Source organism: Danio aesculapii, chromosome 11 (genome assembly GCF_903798145.1).
Source record: "Danio aesculapii chromosome 11, fDanAes4.1, whole genome shotgun sequence".
Classification (NCBI taxonomy): Eukaryota; Metazoa; Chordata; class Actinopteri; order Cypriniformes; family Danionidae; genus Danio; species Danio aesculapii.
This window is the reverse complement of record NC_079445.1, coordinates 7,062,530-7,087,237: the sequence shown is the minus strand read 5'-3', so window position 1 is coordinate 7,087,237 and position 24,708 is coordinate 7,062,530. Positions and strand designations below refer to the sequence as shown.

General features: G+C 33.0%; 1 protein-coding gene across 1 annotated transcript in view; it reads right to left on the bottom strand.

The window, feature by feature from the left end:
* mcf2l2 (MCF.2 cell line derived transforming sequence-like 2) overlaps positions 1–24,708 on the bottom strand; it is a 230,484-nt gene that overhangs the window by 16,040 nt on the left and 189,736 nt on the right. Inside the window, 3 exon segments of the mRNA XM_056468129.1 lie at positions 6,371–6,486; positions 8,950–8,989; positions 8,991–9,063. Of these exon segments, the coding sequence (XP_056324104.1) occupies positions 6,371–6,486; positions 8,950–8,989; positions 8,991–9,063 (229 nt within the window).

The window sequence follows — 24,708 nt, the reverse complement described above, 5'->3', positions numbered from 1 at the left end:
TTACAAAGCAGGAACTCAAGCACCGAAAATGACTGGAGACAGCTTTCAGGATTAAATATGTATGAGACACTTCAGAATATTGCTGGCTTTTTCATTTCGTTTTAGAAATGTTAGTGTGGATTAAGTGGGATTCAGCAGTTTCAAAATGGGGTGCAACAGACCCCGTGAAACATCTATTCCATCTTTGCTTTAGGAGACGATTGGGTAAATAATGTGAAAATAGGAGTGAGTAAAATAAGAGTGTTCATGATGAAGGAAAAAATAAATAGAAATAATCAATAAAACATGCCATGTTTTTTAGAAAATTACTTGTTGGATTTGTTATTGTTTTTAAAAAGCACACCATTAATTATTAATTTATGTATTTATTTATTTAATGACTATTTTCATTGGCACCTGCTTTTTGGGACTCCACTTATTTATTAGTTTCTTTGTTTATTTAAAAAAAAACTGCCTCATTTGACAACGACTCTAAAGTTAAATGGTTGAGTTTTATCTCTGGATCTAGAGGAAGCACTTTTAGCTTAGCTTAGCATAGATCATTCATTTGGACCATTAGCATTTCACTCAAAAAATGGCCAAAGAGTTTCGAATATTTTCCTATTTAAAGCTTGACTCTTCTGTAATGTGAAATAAGATTGACAAAAAAATGAAAGGCTGGTATTTTATAGGAAAATATGGATAGGAATACTTTCATTCCGGTGTAATGATCAAGGAACGTTGCTGTCGTACCATGACTGCAGCAGGTGCAATGATTTCATGATTTCAATGAAATAATTATCCATCTGACTTATACATGATGTAACAACAGAAGAGTCAAGCCTTAAAAAGGAAATTTATCAAAACTCTTTGGCCATTTTTTGTGCGAGATGCTAATGGTCTAATCCGATTCAATTATTTATGCTAAGTTAAGCTACAAGTGCTCTTCGCAGACTGGGAGATCGACTGAATGTTTTTAAAAATGGAAAAAAAAAATAAACTGTTAACTAGGGCTGGGCGATAAAATCGGTATTTATTGACCGCACAACATTGTCAATAACGATAAAAAAAGCTTAGTATGAAGTTTCGGTATGAAGTGCTATAGTTTTATTAAAATGTGGCTGCTGAGCGAGTGCCCTGGAAGCAAAAGCACTAAGCTTAGGGTGTAAGTTTGTCGTTTCCAATAGAGGTGCGTGGGGACGCGTTCATGATGTGTAAGTGGCACGCACTTTCTGGGAGAACGCTTGATGGTCGCCTAGTTATGAGACACACCATAGAAAATGATGAAGGAAACCACGCGCTCGCGCTTGTCACTTCAGCTGAGAATAACAACACATGCGAAAATGAGTGCCGTATAGCAGCAGTGAGGAGACTGTAAATAAAAAAAATGATGTGGCCAGAGTGGCTTTTTGGTTTCTTTTCTTGTGCATCCCAGCCACTAGCACCCCATCTGAAAGATATTTGAACATAGGGTGTAATGTAATCATCCAACTTCACAATTTCTAATGTTGCAGTATGTAATTGGATAAAGATGGTTAGTTCCTTTACTTAAAAGTTCAAATTTGATTATCATAATTTGTTTTATTTACAGAGTTTGAGGTTTATTGTATCTTTATTATTGACACCGTACAGATGTTGATCTACCTTTTCCATTGCACACACTTTGTAACATTTTATTTATCAAGTTTAAGAGAGTCTCTTTAACACTTATGTTTATTTTATTATAAAGAGATCAGAGATTTTGTTAAAACATGTTTGTTTTTGACTATTACATATATTTGCCTTAGTAATGTTGGTAAATTAAAATAAGGTGGTTGAATAATGAAAAATTCCTAATATTTCTAAATGTATTGTTAGAAATATTCAATAATTATCAATACCGAATGATTTGAAACACGATTTGCAATATTGCCCAGCCCATGTTTGACTCCGGAGGACTAAAAAACTGTTCCTTTACATATTTTTTAAGGTAAAAGAAATATATTGAAGACTTTTGGTGAGTGTCAGCACAGGAAAACACATTCCTGTTTACATATTTGGTATTCAGTCAACCTCTTTTGTCCACTTTCCTGATGTCTTCCTGATTTCTGAAGCTCACACAAATTGGAATGCAAAAGTAAACAATGGAAGATGATGCAGAGAGCAACAGTTTTCGTTTATACTCTGCAAAACCTCACAGAATGCTAAGAGCCTTTTTTCAGAGTTATGATTTGAGACAGCAAACTTTAAATCATTGGTGATCAGATTGACAAAACACACCAGGCAAGCATGAACCGGGCCTAACTATAATAAATGCTTTTATATTGTGTGCTTTTTGGGTTTTCATATATTAACAATCAGGGAAGCATTCATTCATTCATTTTCTTTTCGGCTTGAACCGCCAACTTATCCAGCATCTGTTTTACGTAACAGATGCCCTTCCATCTGCAACCCATACACTCTCATTCACACACTTACACTACGGACAATTTAGCTCACCCAGTTTACCTATAGAGCATGTCTTTGGAGTGTGGGGGAAACCGGAGCACCCAGAGGAAACTCAAGCGAACGCGGAGAGAACATGCAAACTCCACATAGAAATGCCAACTGACCCAGCCGAGGCTCGAACCAGCGACTTTCTTGCTGTGAGGCAACAGCACTACCCACTGCGCCACCGTGCCGCCCATCAGAGAAGCAATGTTGGATTATGAATTTGTATTCTTAGGAATGAAATAAAACAAAATCATGCTAAAATACTTATTAAAGTTTTCTTTTTAAGAATATTTTATTATCGAGTTTTTTTTCACATCAGGACCAGTCACATCACCCTGACAAGAAATGAATTTCAATACAGAAAATTAAAAAGACTAATTTAAAATGTTGGACCTTTTAAATTATTTCTAAGGCCTGATTATTGTTTTGATACTCTTGTTTTGTGAGGTTTTTGAACCAACAATAATAGATGTTTCAAGCAAAGAGCTACATTAGTGATTTTCATTAGTGACTGTCAGCTTTTTAATGTTGCGTCAAAATGGATGTAAAATTATATTACTAATAATACTATGACTATTACTACTACTACTAATTATTATTATTATTATTATTATTATTATTATAATATTAAATTAAATATAAAAAATGATCTGTGTTTCTTGGAGAGTGAATATTCAAAATCATTGGAGAAGAAAATCCATGAACATTTAAAATTCTATGAAAATTTTAATGCTCATGAAAAATAATAAATAATATTAAAAATCAAGTCACAATGAAATCAAAATGAGATCACAAATGAGATGAACAATTAATCCATGTAAGTTAACCCGCAAATAAAAAGCTTAAATATTATGTATTTTATATTGGAATACGTATATAAAGTGCAAGTTGGAATGATTAGCCATCCTATTAAATTTTTTATAGTTTTTTTTTTTTTTTTTCTAGTAATTTTGCACAATACTAACAAATACTCAATATTACATATTACACTCTCAGAAAAAATGGTACAATGTTGTACCAAAGAAGGTACAAACCCTTGTCACTGGGGCAGTACCTTTTTATGGAACAGAGTTGTACCTTAAGACAAAGAAACAAATGTGTACCACAGTTTGCACCTTTACGGACATGATTTGTATCAAGGGAAACAGAAATGTACCTTTGGTTTTTAAAACCTGCAGATACAATATTGTACCTTCATCAAAGATACAAATCTGATCCATGAAGGTACCACCAACCACCACATTGACAAGACACATTGTTCCTTTACAATGTCAAATGTGTTCCTTCAAGAACTATTTAAAAGCATCTTGCATGATCCAAAATAGGTCCATTTATTTTAAACAATGTTTTTTTTTAAAGTTTCTTCTTGTGTAAATGCACCTTTTCCATTTACAATAAAGAATAAAATTACTTTAACATAAATCAAAAGATCTATTTTTTGCTAAACATTTCACACTTTTCACAAAAATGTTACAGAAACACATTCTCCCATCTACAATATAAAAAAAATGGGTAACACTTTATAATAACTACACACTATAAATCATTTATTAAGCATTAGCAAATAGTTAATTCATTATATGTTAAGCATTAACTCTACATTAATAAATGTTAGTAAGCAGTTTATAACTGCAGCTACAAATGCTCTATTCCTGACTTATAAGCACCTATATAATGTGATTAATAATTGTATTTTCATACTTAGTTAATGATTTATTTTTCATTACTAAATTAAGTATTGCATTACTTATAAACCAGTTGTATTTAAGAGTAGTTCAGGGTTTTTATGATCATGCAGAATGAGTTAGTAAATGATTAATAAACTATTGAAATCAACATTTATATATCTTATTATTCAGGCATATACTAATAGTTAACTAATATGTTAATAAATGCTTTATTAACTCAACTTCATGCAATTTTGTGACCTAATCTAAAGTGAGGACTATTTATGCTTTATAAATCCCTTATAAATTACAATTAAAGGCTCAGAATCAAATGAACAATAATCTTTGCAATCTTATCTAAAAAAATAAAATTACTGTAAAGTTTAAACATTGCCAAATAACAGGAGTGTTATACGACATAAAACTGGATAAAACAACAACAATAATATAATAATTGAACAATATAATAAGATGCAATGTTTAAACTGTACAGTTATTTTATTTTAGATAAGATAGCAAAGATTTATTTTTCATTTGAAGTACAGTTTTATTTGTGTATCTTTAAATTAAAAGAAATAAATAATGTCATTTTTCCTGTTTAGAGTTTAACTGAGCCTTTATTTGTCATTTATAAGGGATTTATAAAGCATAAATAGTCCTCACTTTAGATTAGGTCACAAAACTAGATGAAGTTGAGTTAATAAAGCATTTATTAACATACATAGTAACCCTTAATATATGCCTGAATAATAAGACATATAAACGTTGATTTCAATAGTTTATTAATCATTTACTAACTCATTCTGAATTATCCTAAAAACCCTCAACTACTTTTAAACACAACTGGTTTGTAAACAATGCGATACTTAATTTAGTAATGAAAAATAAATCATTAACAAAGTATGAAAGTACAAGTATTAAGCACATTATAAATTTGTAAGTCAGGAATAGAGCATTTGTAGCTGCAGTTATAAACTGCTTACTAACGCTTATTAATGTAAAGTTAATGCTTAACAAATAATGAATTAACTATTTGCTAATGCTTAATAAATGATTTATACTGTGTAGTTATTATAAAGTGTTACCAAAAAGGGTTCTCCAGTTTTCACACAATACCTTTGTAATCACTTAAAAGTTCATTTAATTTACTTAATTTTAAAATAGAAATAGAATTATGCAAACGTATTGTAATGAGATATACACAATGTTTGATTAGTCTTACAACACTAAAATGTCTGCATCAACTCTTTCCATATGCAGGACTTTTGCCAGCTCACGTGAAAGCAAACGCCAAAAGGTGCAGATATCAATTATGAAAATGTATTTATCAAAAAATGCTTATAATGTTTATTAAATGCTTTAAATGTTTAGTTAACAATACCTACTGTATAGTTTTGTTTTACCAGTTGTTTTGCAAAACAGAACTTAATTAATGTTTATGAGTTTCTTTAACATATGCTTTTAAATGATGATTCATGTATTAATATGGAAATTATTCATAAAATCACTTTGCCTTTCCAGTCATATTTATTTTCATAGATATTGTAATAAAGGAGATAGATATTGTAATAAATTGTATCATAAAAGGTACAGAACAGTATCATAAGAGGTCTTTTCTGTATCATATAAGGTACAACTTTTACAAAGGCACAAAACTGTTCCTTAAGGAACATTATTTATACCACCGTGTACCTTTTTTTCTGAGAGTATATATTACACATTATTATAAATTATATTTTTAAAAATAAAATGTAAAAATATGATGAGAGTGGGCAAATATTATTATTTTCAAATATTATATAATTGATAAGAAATAAAATGCATATTAATTAAATGTAAAAAATATATTTTTAAAATTGAAATGTAAAACATGATTAGACTGAGCGAATATTGTTATTTTCTTTAAATATTATAATAAAAAATATTAAATAGATGTAAAATCATTTTTATCAAAATTGAAATGTAAAAATAACACAAAAGCAAATATTATTATTTCTTAAATATTACACTTTTTTTTTCTAAAAAAATAAACTGCATATTAAATGTAAAAGGATCATTTGAAATTGAAATGTAAAAATATGACAATTTTAATATCATACAACTATTTAAAGATAAATTTCATATTAATTGAATGTAAAATATGACATGAGAGTGAGCAAATGATGGGGTGAAAGGTTTATGTTTTCTCCTGTTTGTGAGGTTTTTAGTGAAGCAGGAATACAGTACATCTGAACGGAGAAATCTTTACTCACCAGAGCCCGTTCTCCGATTCTTCCAGGAATTGTACAAAATCTCCAGCTTCTACAGAAAGATCCTGAGCAGTGCCAGACTCATACGTCAACTGCACCTGATAGCGGTCATTATCCCCCTAAAACACACACAAATGAGAGAATAACTGATGTCAGGGTCATACCTCCACTTTTTGGGTTATCTTCAATTGGAAAGAAATGAGCAAGATGGTTTGATACTTGCAGTTGTTTTTAAGTGTGTGTGTAGTCAGTAGAGATGTTGTTAAATCTCTGTTGTTTATTCAAGATCGCCCTCTGCTGGTAGAAACCCTGATTGACGATAAACTCTGCTGTTTCTGACTGATTTTGTGCTGTGCTGTTTATCAATCCTCCTTACCCAAGCAGATCTTCCAGCATCAGGCAGGAGGATTAAACCCAAATAAACTCCTCTGGGTATTTTTAAGAGCTTGAGATAATCTAACCTGTCTGTGTTAATTGTGAAATGTTGTTGATACACTTTATCTTTCATATTAAACATCAGCAGAATCTTTTAGTTACTTTGTTGTTTGCTATTTTCTTGAATTAAAGAAGAAGCTTAGTCAACCTCATGTTTTTCTAAATGTATCTTGCTTATACTGTGGACAAAAAGGGTTTCAAAAAGTCAAATAAATTATTTTGTTTATAATAAAAACATCATGTTTTTCAAAATGGATCTTGTCTATTTTTGTAAACAAAAACGGGTTAAAAAGGTCCAACTATCTTCTTTTGTTTATAATAAAAACCTCATGTTTTTTCTAAATGGATCTTGCTTATTTCAGTCGACAAAAAGGGTTTAAAAAAGTCGAAATAAATTCTTTTGTTTATAATAAAAACCTCATGTTTTTTCTAAATGGACCTTGCTTATTTCTGTGAACAAAATGAGCTAAAAGGTCCCAAATATCTTATTTTGCTTATAATAAATACCTCATGTTTTTCTCCTAAATGTATCTTGCTTATTTCTGTGGACAAAAGGGTAAATAGGGTCCAAATATCTTATTTTGTTTATAATAATAATAATATTTAACAGCATTTTGAACTACTTATGCAAAGTATCACAATAAACAAATAAATAAATAAAACAATCAAATGAGAAACTTTTAAGGTGTGTGGAAAATAATAAATATATATAATAAATATTATAAAATAAAATAATTAAACACATTTTTAATAAATGTAAATATATATTTAAATGTACACTTATATTTCTTATAATAATAACAATACTTAAAATAATTAAGAATAATTAGAAAACAATATTCTACTAAAATAATTAGTGTGTGAAAATTCTAAATGTTTAATTGTTGATATTATTATTATCATTGTTATTATAAATAATATTATTATATTATTCAGAATTATATTAATTAGTTTAATACAGTTTAATAACTAATACAACTAATATTACAATGTGATAAAAATATATTAATATTATATTTAAAATATTTTTAAATATACCACAAATAAGTGCACAAATTTACTTAAAAATATAACAATAATAATAATAATAAATAATAATTATTATTATTATAATTAACAAGTAATGATGGTGAATAAAATGAATAATATTAATCATAATTGTTATTATTACTAACAATTATTATTTATTAATAATAAAAATATAGAATTATAATTATTATTATAATCAGTATCATGTATTTATTTACTTACTCATTCATTTAATTAATAGAGTAAAATATATGGAGGTTCATTTCACTATGGCGATCCCAGATTAATAAAGGGACAAAGCCGAAAAGAAAATGAATGAATGAGTAAAATATTTTTGGTCACCATGAAACATTGATATTTACTTTGTTAGTGCATATTGCTCTTCCTGAGGTTTATTTATGCTTGAAGATGCCGTGAAGCTCTTTGAAACATGCATTTTTAATCGATGTTTGACTTGATCTCAACCAAAACATGAAGAGAGGGCGGGACATAGTGTAGCTCCTCCCCTTTAAAAAAAACAGCCAATAGTGTTGTTCTATAACCGCTTTGCCAGTGAGAGTGGTCAAGCTCAAGTGCATCAAATGAAAAGCTAATAAAAAAAGCCGTCTTAAAGGGGGCGGGGCATGTCAGATACTAGAGAGCATTTGATTGGTTATGATTTGATGAGAAACAGAAGTATAAGGTGACGTGAATAAAAACCATTGATCCATTTGGGCGGAAGTGACAAACTACAAGCTTGCATGTGTTTATTGCAGTTATATTATCTTCTAAATGCAAATTTTGTCTTTGTTTTGGAGCACACTAGCTTATAGATATCCTAAAAAACGAATAATACCGATGCTAACATCTAAAAAACTTTGCTAATATGCCAAAAAAAGTGCATAAGAAAAACTGTTTATACATTAAAATAAATATATATTAAAATATATGACTATTAATTGAAGATAAAAAATAATACATTTAAAATGAAGTGTGAGCAGATTCTGATATAATTCTCCCATTGTGGTATATGCCGTCTAGATATCCTCCATCTCAACTCGACAACATCCAATGTCCCTCTAAAAGGTCGAGAGTGAGTAAAAGATAAATGTGACAAAACGTGGATTGAAGATGTTTACGTTTTTGTTGTGTCCTTCATCCTCTCCATCAGAGGAATAGACAGCTCTTCGCACTAGACGGAATGGTCTCGAAATCCTCGCATCCATTGAAAGGCAGACGCCGTTGACTCCATCCTGAAGAAGAGAAAAAAAAAAAAAGAAAACACACCAAAGTTAACATCATTCAGTAAAATCTTTATGAGAGACGATGCTCAGGGAATACAGACTAGTGCTCAGGTTGCTTGGGGAAAAAACATATAAATAAAATAAAACTTTTCTGTGAAGGCAGACAAGATGTTGAAGCGCTGGATGAAAATAACTCTGACTGATTCTGTCACCGTCAGACACAGAATGAAGAATGAAAACAGACCAAACACCCGAGGAGAAGGCCGATATGACTGGCATATCGTTGGCTCTTTTCACAAGATTACCTGGCTGAGACGCAGACCTCGGACAGCGGGCTTCGAACGCCGCTACCTTACTTTTTCTCTCGGCTGGGAAGGGAATCTCGCATGGTTTCTGTGAGGAAATTCAGCGTTTTATCAATATCAAAGATGACCTTTTGGAATGGACGCGTGTGATAGGAAAGCTCACATTGGCATGCACAAACGGGTACACTTATGAAGGAAAACAAACCAAAAAACATCCAATAAAAATAAATAAAAGAGGAAGCAACCATGGGAAGTCACTCAGACTTGATGTGAAACAAAAATAATAGCACTATTACACCATAACGCAGGCAGAAACCAAACTGATAACAAGTCAGATCTGGCAACCTGGTGGTTTAAAGAGTTTTCTAAATTTTTTAACTGTTGGTAGCATTTAGGAACAGGTTGGAAAAATAGTAATCTTTGACCCTTTATGCATCATTTTTTTAGTAAATTACACAGTATTTAATTGTACAATATGGAGTTTATACAGTATGTCACTGCATTTTAAAGGTTGCGTTGTTAAAATTACAGTTTATTTTACAGTAAAATTTATACAATACTGTACATTTATGAAATCAGCTCTTTCAGTAAAAAACCTAAAACAGTAACCACACTTAACAATTTTTGTAAATTACACTGTATTAACTGTAAAATATGAACTGTATTTTACTGTAGGACAGTTATACAGTATGTTACTTGCATTTTTAAAGTTGCACTGTGAAAATCACAGTATATTGTTACAGTAATGTTAAACAATACAGAAAATTTATGAAGTCAGCTTTTAGTACAAAAACTAAAACAATAACCACTGTTAACTATTTTTGTAAATTACACAGTATTTAACCATAAAATATATAAAAAAAAATACTGCAGGACAGTTATACAGTATGTTACTGTGTTTTAAAGTTGCATTGTCAAAATTACAGTACATTTTACAGTAAAGTTATGCAATACTGTAAATTTATGAAATCAGCTTTTAGTTAAAAAAGTAACCACACTGTAAATGATTCTTGTAAATTACACAGTATTTAACTGTAAATATGAACTGTATTTTACTGTAGGACAGTTATACAGTATGTTACTGCATTTTAAAGTTGCATTGTCAAAATTACAGTATATTTTTTACAGTAAAGTTATACAATACTGTAAATTTGAAATCAGCTTTTAGTTAAAAAACAGTAACCACACTGTAAATGATTCTTGTAAATTACACAGTATTTAACTGTAAAATATGAACTGTATTTACTGTAGGACAGTTATACAGTATGTTACTGCATTTTAAAGTTGCATTGTCAAAATTACAGTATATTTTTTACAGTAAAGTTATACAATACTGTAAATTTATGAAATCAGCTTTTAGTTAAAAAACAGTAACCACACTGTAAATGATTCTTGTAAATTACACAGTATTTAACTGTAAAATATGAACTGTATTTTACTGTAGGACAGTTATACAGTATGTTACTGCATTTTAAAGTTGCATTGTCAAAATTACAGTATATTTTTTACAGTAAAGTTATACAATACTGTAAATTTATGAAATCAGCTTTTAGTTAAAAACAGTAACCACACTGTAAATGATTCTTGTAAATTACACAGTATTTAACTGTAAAATATGAACTGTATTTTACTGTAGGACAGTTATACAGTATGTTACTGCATTTTAAAGTTGCATTGTCAAAATTACAGTATATTTTTTACAGTAAAGTTATACAATACTGTAAATTTATGAAATCAGCTTTTAGTTAAAAAACAGTAACCACACTGTAAATGATTCTTGTAAATTACACAGTATTTAACTGTAAAATGTGAACTGTATTTTACTGTAGGACAGTTATACAATATGTTACTGCATTTTAAATTTTCATTGTCAAAATTACTGTATTTTTTTTTACAGTAAAGTTATACAATACTGTAAATTTATGCAATTAGCTTCAGTAAAAAAAAAAAGCAACCCCACTGTTAATGGTTTTGTAAATTACACAGTATTTAACTGTAAATATGAACTGTATTTTACTGTAGAGGACAGTTATACAGTATGTCACTGCATTATAAAGTTGAATTGTCAAAATTAAAGCATATTTTACAGTAAAGTTAAACAATCTGTAAATTTTATGAAATCAGCTTCAGTAAAAAACCTAAAACAGTGACCACACTTTTAACAATTTTGTAAATTACACTGTATTTAACTGAAAAATATTAACTGTATTTTACTGTAGGACAGTTATACAGTATGTCACCTGCATTTTAAAGTTGCATTGTCAAAATTACAGTATATTTTACAGTAAAGTTAGACAATACTGTACATTTATGCAATCAGCTTTCAGTAAAAAAAAATGTATTTGCACTATTAAAGATTTTTGTAAATTACACAGTATTTAACTACAATATGAACTGTGTTTTACTGTAGGACAGTTAGACGGTGTTACTGTATTTTAATGTTGCACTGTCAAATTTACAATTTATTTTACAGTTTTAAATACACGTACAGCAAGATAAATGTGTCGTAGATGCACAGTATTTTTGATGTAATTGATTTACAGTAAGTTACTGGCAAACTGCCAGTCTTCAGGAAATTGTTAACAGTGCACAGGAAGTGGCTCGCACTCACAAAACATTGTTAAAATAGATAAATAAATAAATAAATAAATAAATAAATAAATAAATAAAACAATACATTTGGAGGATAAGACAGTACTACAACACCAAATTGCAAGCTTGAACACTTGGAATTTTAAAAAACTGATCAAAATGAGTATCAAATCAAATCTGGAAGCCAAGATTGTTAAGATAAAGCTTTTATTTTTTCTTTTTAATTTTGCTGTCTTGGTTGCATCTGCATATGTGTGATAGAAATGGCTAATTAGTGATGTTTTAATATTCAAATTTATCTCATTTGAGTTACTTGATTAATGTTTCTTTTCTTTAAAAAACAACAACAACTTGGTAACACTTTAGTTTAAGGACAGGTCACACCATCTACTACTGGCTTATTACCTGCCTATTATTAAGATATGAACTGTTCATTAGCACTTATAAAGTATGATCTTATTTTACATGCCTAATTCCTAAAAGTTATGCAACCGACCTCAGTAACCACAAGAAGACAGAAAGTTTGTCTGTTAAAAAAAAAGCAAGCATGATAAAACAAGGTCAGCAAAGCAATTATTAGAAAATTGAACCAAAAACCACCACCACAACACCACGGAGCAAGCATAAACACATGAAATGAAACCAAGACGGATAAACAAAACAAGTATCAAATCAAGTATGGCAGCTCTGTGGTTTACATTAATAGAACAACAGATAAACCTTTTTTAAAACCGCATGTCTTGGTAGCACCTGCAAGGTTAACGCAACAACAGATAAAGCTTATATATTGGAGGAATCTATAAATGGGTTGGAAATAATAAGTCAGCCCATGTCATGTGTGACCATTTATGCAATTTGATTTCAATAAAAACTGTTTTTGTATTAAAATATCCTCCTTTTTAAAAGAAACATAATGCATGCACAAATAAGTTACAGCCAAGAAGAAAAAAGTAACAACAGTAAGTCACTTGCACTCACAGAACTTTGTCCAACCAACAGAAAGCACAAAGCAAAATACTTAGAGGATGATTGACACTAGATTTTAATCAAAACAAAAAATTAAATAAAAAATAAATCCCATAACCACACCACAAACAAGCACAGACACTTGGAATTACACCAAAACTGATAAACTAGAATAAACCTGGCAGCCTGAAGGTCAAGATTAAAGGAATAGTTCACCCCAAAAATAAAAACTGCCACATAACTTACTCCATTTTTTGTAATCCTTGGTGTGTATGACTTTCTTCTTTCAGATGAACACAGTCTAAGTGGTTTTAATTGTTATAATGGCTCTTTCATGCTGTATTATGGTGTTGGATAGTGGCCAAAAACACATAAATCCAACATAAAGCTAAACCATACTCCGCCATGGAGTTAATACGTGTCTTATAAAGCGGATTGCTTTCTTTTTGTAACAATCTTTGTACATCACGTGAAATACATCGAGTCAGAGATCAGCCAAGCTGTCGAGATGCATTCAACAACCTCAGGACATATATTTATATATTTATAATTATACTATTAATAATAATTATTATTATTATTACAAAAACACTTCAATGAACTTTATAAGATATATATGTTGTATAGGTTACTTCTAAGATGGATTCATGCACTTTTGGAAGCTTAAAAACAGGCCACTACCCAACAGCATTATACAGTATAAAAGAGCCAGGGTACAATTTTAAAGATCTGTGATTGTTTGTCTGAAAAATGAAAGTCATATACACAGAGGATGACTGTGGGGTAAGCTAATTTTGGAGTAATATTCATATTTGGTTAAACTATTTCTTTAATGTCATAGATAAAGTTAAAGCTTAAGTCTGGTAGAATTAGAAGTGAGTTGGAAATTACTAATTAGTAAAGTGTGACTGTTTATGTGCTTAGTTGTCAGTTAAACTGTTTATGAATGTGTCTTTCTTTAAGTTTATTGTGTAGATCTAATGTTTTTTATTTTTATTTTTAAGTAAAATGAACAAAAAAAAAGTAACCGCTGTAGAAGACTCAGCAACAGAACTTTGTCCGACCAACATGGCTGTCCAACAACAAAACAAGATGAACAAAACAACAGACTTGACAGGGGGTTGGCAGACAACTGATATGAGCTAAAATAATAATAATAAAAACATCAACACAAGCTGAAACACTAAAAGAAATCAAATTAAAAAGGTACAAATTAAATCAAAATATGAAGATGCAAAACCTCTACATGCCATCTAACATTTCTCCTAAAATGAACACTTTCTCAGCCTGCTATATTTAAGCTCAGTTATTTCACTTTAAAGGCAATGAAAAGAACTTATACGTCACTATAAAAGTCAAATTACTGAGCCTACACACAGAAGTCAAATGCTAATTCTAGAAGAAATTATCAAATGGCATTTAGAGGTTTTTGCAGGTTTGTTTGTTTATTTATTGTAGTGCTGGGCAAAGATTAATCAAGATTAATTGCATCCAAAATAAAAGCTTATTTTGACACAATACAGTTGTCAGAAGTCAGAATTATTAGCCCCCTATGAATTTTTTTTCTTTTTTTTAAATTTCCCAAATTATGTTTAACAGAGCAAGGAAATTTTCACAGTATGTCTGATAATATTTTTTCTTCTGGAGAAAGTCTTACTTGTTTTATTTCAGCTAGAATAAAAGCAGTTTTTTTAATTCTCAAAAGACATTAAGGTCAAAATTATTAGCCCCTTTAAGCTATATATTATTTTCCGATAGTCTCCAGAACAAACCATTGTTTATAAAATAACTTGCCTAATTACCCAAACCTGCCTAGCTAACCTAATTAACCTAGTTAAGCCTTTAAATGTCCCTATAAGCTGTATAGAAGTGTATGAGAAATATCTAGAAAACATTATTTACTGGCATCATGGCAAAGATAAAAGAAATCAGTTATTAAAAATAAGTATAAACTTTTATGTTTAGAAATCTGTTGAAAAAAATTCTCTCTGTAAACAGAAATTGGGGGAAAGATAAACAGGGGGGCTAATAATTTAGGGGGGGCTAATAATTCTGACTTCAACTGTATATCTGTGTGCACTGTGTATATTTAGTATAAAAAATACAAACATGTATATATTGAGAAAATGTTTATTAATATTAGATATAATATATATATATATATATATATATATATATATATTTATATATATATATATATATATATATATATATATATATATATATATATATATTGTTTAATATAACATCAATGCAAAAACGTTTTGTATAGTTTTGTTTTTATGTATGTGTCTATTACATATACATAATACATATATAAAACAACATGCACACGCAGTTCTAAACTTACTTAAATAAAAACTTTTCTTTTGGATGTGATATATCATGATTAATCTTATCCAATACTTACTTACTGCTTAATTTATTTCATTTTACTCTGATAATATGCCCCTGTTAAAAGGTACCAAATAGAGCTGAACCTGGAAACTAAAATCCCAACTTTATAGCACCTTTAACTCCCTTTTTTTCTTTTTTAATTAAAACCACCTGGCCAGAAATAATAATAATAATAATAAAACACTCAACAAGCATCTTACAAACACTACATTCAGCATGCAGCATGCCATGGCTTTCCACATGGTACCTTCATAGCCAACGGTGTAGGGTCGCTCTTGATCTGATGCCTCTTACTCTTAAGGCTAGAGGAGAGAGGAACTAAACACAAAACATTAGCAGGTCTTTTAGAACAGAAGTCCAGCTCATCTATAACAACCTCTCAACCCATCCATCCAAGATTAATAATCACAATAATCTTTCATTATTCCCTTGCAGTGGCAACGCTCTCATCCCAATAAAAGAGAATAATGGGGCCACAGAAACAAAAGGCTGGTGAGCATCTAATTCTCATTCACATTCCCAGAGCTGCGCAGCAGGGCTACCTGCTAAATGTCATGCACAACCCAAATGCCAGCTTATCAAGAGCCTGTATTTATTATTCATCCAGCTGTCTCTTCCTGTTTTTTTTTACGAGATTCATTTGCGAACTTTGATTTTATGTGTTTCGTACTTCTAATATGAGCTGTAATGAAGAGGGCTGAACTTTGAAAGGCTGGTTTAACATTAAAAAAAAGATTCGTATTGACATTTTTTTAGTATGAAATTGGTTATTCAGATACTGATTCCTGTGAATATTATTTGTCCCTCTAGATTGTATCATTTCTAAATATAAAGCAAAATCCTGACTTTAGCTTTGTGAACTTACGCTATATTAAACCATACCAGTACAGTAAAACAGGCTGAATAGAGATGTATAATTTTACTTTCTTCCAGGCAGGTGCGCTTAAAGAACAGCAGGCATGACAGTGTTTTCTTGTTTAGTGCTGTAAAAAAGTAGCTGCACTAATATTTAAAAAAATTAAAATTTACTCATTATTTATTTACCCTTAAAATATTTTTTAAAAGAGCTGAAAACCTGTTTTTCATAGTAGTTTTCCATTGACTTTCATAGTAGGAAAAACGAATACTATAAAAGTCAGTGGTTACAGGTTTTTCAGCTTTCTTCAAAATATCTTCCTTTGTGTGCAACAGAAGAAGCATGCTTAAACAGGTTTAGAGCGAGTGAAGAGTGAGTAAATGATAACAGAATAAAATATTTGGGTGAACTATCCCTTTAATACGTATTTTACTGAGATAATATTTTAAAGACAATCCAAACATACATTTATGGATACAAAATATTATTGCATTTATGATTCTATGCCAAAAATCATAATTATATTTAGTAACAATCATCTTCCATAGAGACATCATGTAGATTTCCTACCGTAAAATATATACGAGTAAGTATATTGAATGACTATAATGTATATCGCACATTAAGACCAGACGTTTAGCTTTTGATAAAAGTTTTCACAGAAGAAATGCCAACCCAGGCTCATTCTGAGAACGTAGTCCCGGGGACGTTTCTGGAGACCGCGAAATACGTAGCCGGGGGTACGTACGGCTGCATTTCATTTTTTTTAAGCGAAACGCTGCGGGGCGGTGTGACGCCGTTTCTCCCTTCGGCGCTTGCCGGCCGCCGGCTAGCCGGTCCGCCTCGCCTCCGTGTGGAGGGCTTTCCGCGGCAGCCAGTTGTCCGGTTAGCTCTTCGTGTACTCTGGCGGACTCGAGGCGCAGAGAGGGGCTGACCACGACGACGACGACGACCGGGGTTCGAGTCCCGGGGAAGAGCGGTTCCAGAAATCAGGTAGAAAACAAAAACAAAATCCAAAAAATGAACGAACAAGTTCGTCACAGGGTGAGAATGTGGTCAAAATCCGAAAACGTGGTAAAAATCGGACGAGGGCTTTTCTTTTCTGGACGGCTTTGTGAACCGTCGTTGTTGGTTTGGGGACGGAGGAGGGTGGGTCAGCCGATTGGCCGTTCGCACGGTCAATCATTCCGTCATGAAGACAGGCAGACGGCGGAAGGTCGTTCAAACAGCGGCCTCTAGCGGGTTTACGCGAGAACGGCGCGGGAAAAAGCGCGCACAGCGGCCCTCTCGCGGACTCGCCGAAAACAAAAAAACTGCACAAATACGTACCTCCCGGGACGTATTTCGCGGTCTCCAGAAACGTCCCCGGGACTACGTTCTCGGAATGAGCCTGGGTTGCGAAATGACCACATATCTGGTTCAATTTTATCACATTTTTTGAAACACAAAACTCCACAGGATTGACTGAACATGAGCTCATTACAGCTCAGTTTGCATGCAAGTCCAGAACAGAGAGTAAAAACAAATGCGAATTCTGAATTTCTACCCATTTGATTCGTGTAGCTGTCATGTAAACTGTGATTAAAATGTTTTGACATAAAACTCCACATGATTGACTAAACATAAGCTCATTACAGCTCAGTTAGCATGCAAGTCCGGAAACAGAGCGCAAAAAAAAAATTTGATTGGTGATTGGTTACATTTGTAATGTAAACCGTGGCTAAAATGTTTGTGCACTTTCGATTATTTTCAGAGGAAGTCAGAAACTTATTTGATTGAACTGCTCGTAGCATAAACCAGTATATCTACTTACAATCCAACCAAAACAAATGCTAAAAAAACAAACAAACATCAAACCTGGTGTAAAAACAGGCCTGGGGAGGCATAAGCTAGGCCCCAGGTCTTTCAAGGTAAGCCAAACTCAGTTCCTGGAGGGCTCTGCACGGTTTAGTTCCAAACCTAATCAAACACACCTGATCAAACTAAATGAGTCCTTCAGGATTATTTGAAACCTACAGGTACTGTACGTGTGTTGGAGCAGGGTTGGAACTAAACTGTGCAGGGCAGTGGTTGCATTTTTACACCCCTGATCTAAATACTGACTGAATTAGAACCCTGTTTACTCCTGGTAAAGTAAACAATCTTGTGTGATGTATACACATGTTGATGACATTAAAAAACCTTAAATTTATGAGTAAATACAGCCAAAAATGTGAAACTTTATATACCATTTGCCAGTTCATTTACATGACAGCAGTATTTTAGTGACTGAAAACACGTAATTAAAACACCAGCAATAGTTTTATGTAAACACGTATTAAGGGAATCTCTGAAAATGGTGACGCGAAGTGTGTAGTAGGTATGTAGACATGGCTATGCTGAGTATGTGTCGTTTTTAAAGACAAGCATGAAGAAACACACAACAATGTTGGAGTAGGTGGTAGTGTTGCTGTTGATCAAGAGATTAACACTTCTTCTGCAGAGTGTGAATTTACGTCAGAAATAGTACACCCAATAGAGTGGTATTTTAAGCACAAGACAAATTCTAGCTAAACATCAGCACTGAGGACATATCTAATAAATCACTTCTATATTATTTATAATCAAGATGACTAATGGCATGGTATATGCAGTTCAGCATTTTTGGAGGATGTGAGTTACTGAATCATCTCGTAGAATGATTTATTAACACTTGACTGAAGTTATGAAGTGAGTTTGAAGTAAAAACATATAGATATTGATTTTTAATAACTCTGCATAGCTTATCAGTGAACTACCACTTTGTAGTAAATGATGCTCCATCTATGAAAGCACAGGCTGGTTTACTAGAACCAACTTAACTGACAAAATGCGGATATAAATTGCCTTTGATTAAACACCCCGCCATAATACATGTAACTGCGAATTGATTTTAAAACATTGTTGTGTATATTCATTCATTTTCTTTTTGGCTTACTCCCTTTATCAATCTGGGGTCGCCACAGCGGAATGAACCACCAACTTATCCAGCACGTTTTACTTCTCTGGGAAACATCCATCCACACTCATACACAACGGACAATTTAGCCTACCCAATTCACCTGTACCGCATGTCTTTGGACTGTAGGGGGAAACCGGAGCACAAGGAGGAAACCCAAGTGAACGCGGGGAGAACATGCAAACTACACACAGAGACGCCAACTGACCCAGCCGAGGCTCGAACCAGCGACCTTCTTGCTGCGAGGCGGCAGCACTACCTACTGCGCCACCGCATCACCTTGTTGTGTATATGTGAAACTTAAAAAGAACTAAACTGAAATCTTTTCCATTTTTGATAACATGATTGTTGTGCAAACCTAGCCTGAAACCTTTTGAGCTATTCATTTTCTACCACTTTCAGAGGTAGAAAACACATTTGATTGGATCGCTGAATTGGAGATGCTCATGTGGTTGAATGAGTTGAAATAACCACATAATCCAGCAACTGCTAAATGAATAATTAAACATTACAGCATGTGTTGTTGAAGCATTTTGGCCAAACTAACTCTAAAACGTCGCCACTTAATTGTAAGTTTGTACTGGAAGAAAAAAGGATATCCAGACCATATATTAGGAGAGTGCCAACACTTTTTTGTGTATGCTTTTGTTTATATATTTTAATAATAATAAAATAGAAAGTGTTATTAGCCGCGTTTCCACTATCGCGCCTAAAGCGAGCGAGCCAGGGCGAGCCAAGGCCAGTCGCGTTTCCACTATCACCTCCGGGGCGTAATCGGGCCAAAGTGGGGCTTCCTTGGGGCCAGCGTCCGGCCTTTTTGGGCCCGCCGAATACCTTGGGCCAAGGAGGGCCAACTGGGGCTTTGGGGCGGGGTTACGTACAAAGGCGGAGTTTTCCTGTCAGGTAAAGAGGAGACAAGATGCTTTCTTCCCTTACATTTGTTTTGCTATCGCGCTTGATCAACTCACTAAGAAGAAGAAAAAATGGATAGCAGACAGTACTGGTCAGTTGAGGACACCAGGGCTCTTCTGAACATTTGGGCCGAGGAAAATGTTCAGAGGCAAATAGACGGCGTTTGCAGAAATGAGGACGTTATCGCTTCGGTGTTCTCCATCTTCCAGCTCTCGTAGTGATGCCAGGTTGTGTTTGTGGTTATAATTAGAGTTTTTTGTTCCCGCTGAAGTGGGCGGGTTGTGTGACGGGTTGTGTGACGTTTCATTCGGGGGACGTTCTGGGGGCGGTGTTTGCGTGATGCGCTGCGAGCAACTAGCCCGACAGTGGAAACGCGACATGATTTCGGCCTCATTTCTCAACCTCCCGGGCTATTGGCCTGGCCTGGCCCGATTAAAGCCCTGGCTCGCATTGGCCCGATAGTGGAAATGCGGCTATTGTTAGAGAGTCAGGGTAAGTATTGATTTAAAACTGTATTATGCATAATATAAAATAGAATATAAGGTGTTATTGTTAGAGAGTCAGGGTAATTTATTTATTTTGTTTACTGTTTATTAAACAGATAGCAAAAACAGAATGAAGAGCATTTGTAATTGTACACTGTAATTTGTTTTTCTTAATATGTATATTTTGTGGCGTCACGGTGGTGCAGTGGGTAGCACAATCGCCTCACAGCAAGAAGGTGGCTGGTTCGAGCCCCGGCTGGGTCAGTTGGCATATCTGTGTGGAGTTTGCATGTTCTTCCCGTGTTCGTGTGGGTTTCCTTCAGGTGCTCCGGTATCCCCAACATTCCAAAAACTTGTGGAGTACGTGAATTGAATAAACTAATTTGGCCTTAGTGTATGTGTGTGAATGCAAGAGTGTATGGGTGTTTCCCAGTGTTGGGTTGCGGCTGGAAAGGCATCCGCTGCGTAAAAATATGCTGGATAAGTTAGTGGTTGATTCCGCTGTGGTGACCCCTGATTAATTAAGGAACTAAGCCGTAAAGAAAATGAATGAATGTATATTTTGTTTAATCAAATGACCTTTTCTAGTTAACTTACAAGTTATACTCACAAAAAAGTTAAGTTCAACTTTGTGTAACTAAAACAAAACAATTTAAACCTGATTAACTGATTAAAATTAAAGTAACACTAAAACATTTGCTGTCATGACTTTTTGGGCCCTATTATACACTCGGCGCATTAAGGCGCGGGACGAGTATGACATGATTTTTTGCTATTTTCAGACCAGCGCAACATTATTTTTTACGTTTTGCTCCATGTTGTTTAAATAGCAAATCCATTTGCGTCACTTTGTGGACGCATGGGCTTGCTGGTTTGAAGAGGAGATGTGTTAAGGCGCATTTTAGGCGCGTTGCTTTTTTGAGAAACAAAAATAGACCAACTGAAAGCTGGTCATAAGTCGAGCACAGAGTGCCTATGCAGGTCCAAACGCTTACACATTGCTTAATATGCGCAGCAATACACAAATATCTTTACATATGAAAAAATTAAAGGATTAAAAAGTTACAAAAATTATTATTTTCAACATAAATGTAAAAACCATTACCTTCATGCCTTATCTCAGGATGCTTTTGTTTATTCATGACTATTTGCATTTATATAATGTTATTATTACCAGTAGTATTATTTATTGTATGTCTATTTATATTTGTTTTAATAAAAACAAGCTTAGATTTTGTCCTCCTGTTGGGTTTTGGAGAGTATGCATCACCATATGGGGCAATAGGATGTGTGTTTGGATAAAACTCACCACACTTTGTAATTACTGTTCATTTATTCATTTGCTAAAGATTAGAACTGAATTTACAAATAGTTTTAAAACAAATCTTTGTAGTAAATATGCAAATATTAAATATGTAAATGTAAATATGTAGACTAATGAATGTCTACAACACTGTCCACAAAAGTAAAGGAGTAAAGTAAAGAGTAAAAGTAAAGAGGAGGAATGGAGGAGGCTCGATCTTGATCATCGCGCTGCAGATGGTCTGTTTAACTGTTTTCTCGCTAGTGAAGCGTTCAGTTTTACACTTACAAAGTCCGCCATGAAAATAGCAAATGCGCCATGGCGTGACCGGACTGACTCTTAAAGGGAATAGGAGATGAGACACTGATTGGTTTATGCTCAATACACAATCATAGCTCAATAAGAGAATAAGCACCACTCTGTTAGACCATGCACCGGGGCGTATTTTTCCATCCTAAAACAGCAAAAGTGAATTCGGACATGTCCTTAATGCTTTTGCGCTTTAGATTTTACGCCAAGATCATTAAAATAGATCCCTTTGTCTTTTTTTTTTTACAATGTAGGGACAAAAGTTTGTAAATAGACATATCAAAAATAATAACACTTTACTGGGAGGTGACGTCATCTACTTTTTGCTCATTTTGATGTTGTGATGACAGTACAAGTGTCTTTTTTTAATTAAAACAGGACACGGCAACACTGCAAGCGAAATGTCACAATGAAAAAAGTTTATCACGTCCTTCACACTGCGGGTGGGTGGTATACCTTGCCAAAAAAAAGTTCAGATGTATTTTTGAAGGTGATAATGCATGCAAGTAAAACCACACAAGCGACTTTGATACCTTTAGTGCGTGGAGCAGTGGCAGAGCCGACAGTTGAGGCTAAAGAAAAGCGGCGAGTGACTTCTGTCTCCTTAGGTGCGGGCTCTAAAGTAGAGGCACATTTGGGTTAGTAGTAAGAAGAGAAAACAGGATGAGGTAGTGAAATGAGTGGTAAAATGAAAAGAAAAAAAGCACTGAAAGAGGTCAAATCAGCAGATATCTTTGAAAGGTTTAAGCAATGGTTTTGGGCCTCATGCCATTTCTCAGTACTTTCACAAAATCTAAATACCTTCCTGTTGACCTTGGTCTCTATTTTCACATCACTTATCTGACAGCAGTACAGTGCTTTTTTAAAATATTTTAAATATGTTAAAAAAGGTTGCAGATGATTAAATTATAAATTATACAATTAAAAAGTATTATATACAGTACATACATTATATACAGTAGTCAACATTTGAAGTGGATCAAAAAAGGTTTTCAAAATTATCCTAAGATGGGAATGTTTTCTAATTTCAATCTCCACTGTATGTAATTCACTTGAAACTTTTGAAAATTCGAAATACAGAAAGTCAACAGCGGTGTTCATTTAACTGACCGTTTAGACAGTTATTGGATTTTTTTCATAATGTTGTTGTTTTTCAGAAATAAACAATATTGCACATATCATCAATTTTTAATTGAACTTGGTTTTATGAATTTTAAATAAAAACATCTCAACCAAACATCGTCTCGGTCGTTTTTATACAGCGAGAACGATTTTGAAGAATTTTTATCAAACAATTGAATGTACTAGTGTGAGTTAATAAAATAAAAGTCAGTTTAAACATCAATTTCATTTAAGCTGTGTTTGATCATTCATTCATAACATGGATCTTTTTTTGTCTGATTTATTTGTTTTCTTTGGCTAGACATAATTAATAGATGGAAATCTTGCCCTCATTTTTTACTTTTTTTTTTGAAAAGACAGATGATTGGATAAGTAAGTTATCCATGTTAAATTTGTCAATTTTTTACTCATCATATCTACTGTGGCATTGATTATTTCTCTTTCTGTTGTTAATTTTATTCAAATTAATTATCAGAATGATGCTAGATGCATTTAGAAAATAATGCACAACTAAACTAAATTGAAATTCAAAGAAATGTACAGCAGAAGACAGATTCAAGTAAGAGAAATTTACATTGTTAAAAAATAGCTGCTAATTAATAGTTATCCCACACATTGCATTATGCTCCAACAACAACTGGTGTAAACATTTTAAGTCTACTGTCTTTTTTAAAAAAAACTATTTTAACTCTTTCTTTCATGACCCAAAATCTCTGCCACCCTCCCGGGGTGGAGGGGATATTAAGGCCCAGTTTACACTAATACGCTTTAGTTTTAAAACAGCATTTTGGAATGAAAAAGACCCATGATCACACCGGCGTTTCACCTAGCATTTTAGAACAGCTCTCCATCCACACTACACCACTGAAATCGCGGCCGTCCGAGCCCCAGGCAGTCAGCGGGTGCTTTGAGCACACCTCCCCAGGTGAGAGCAGCACAGGTCAGGCAGTTCATCAAGGATCTACAGTACCACTGGATCCCATCTCACAATAGTTGTTAAACTTGTTCTCAGGTAACGTGTTTTGGCTAAGTGCAAGGATAAGTTAATATATTAATTTATGTAACCACATGCACTGATTCTGCACATTTGACTGAGTTCTTGCCTTTATTTTCTATATTGCATAAACATATTGTACGTTATACTTCATAATAGCCATTTTTGATTATTAAAACTGACATTCAGCAATAGAAACAGGGTATGTTTCATGTTTTTCAATGAAAATGAAAGGAGGCAGTAAGGTTATAGTCTCCGTTTTGTTATAAATATGCATAAAGTGAAGATGACGGTCATACAGTATAAATATGTAGCTACACGACGCCTCAACATTTTTAGTGTCTGTTAAGTTGTTAATATCAAAATGAAAATAGGCAGTTCCTCACATCTTGTTTTGATTTTATTGTTAAGATAGTGAAACAGCAGAGCCAGGGTG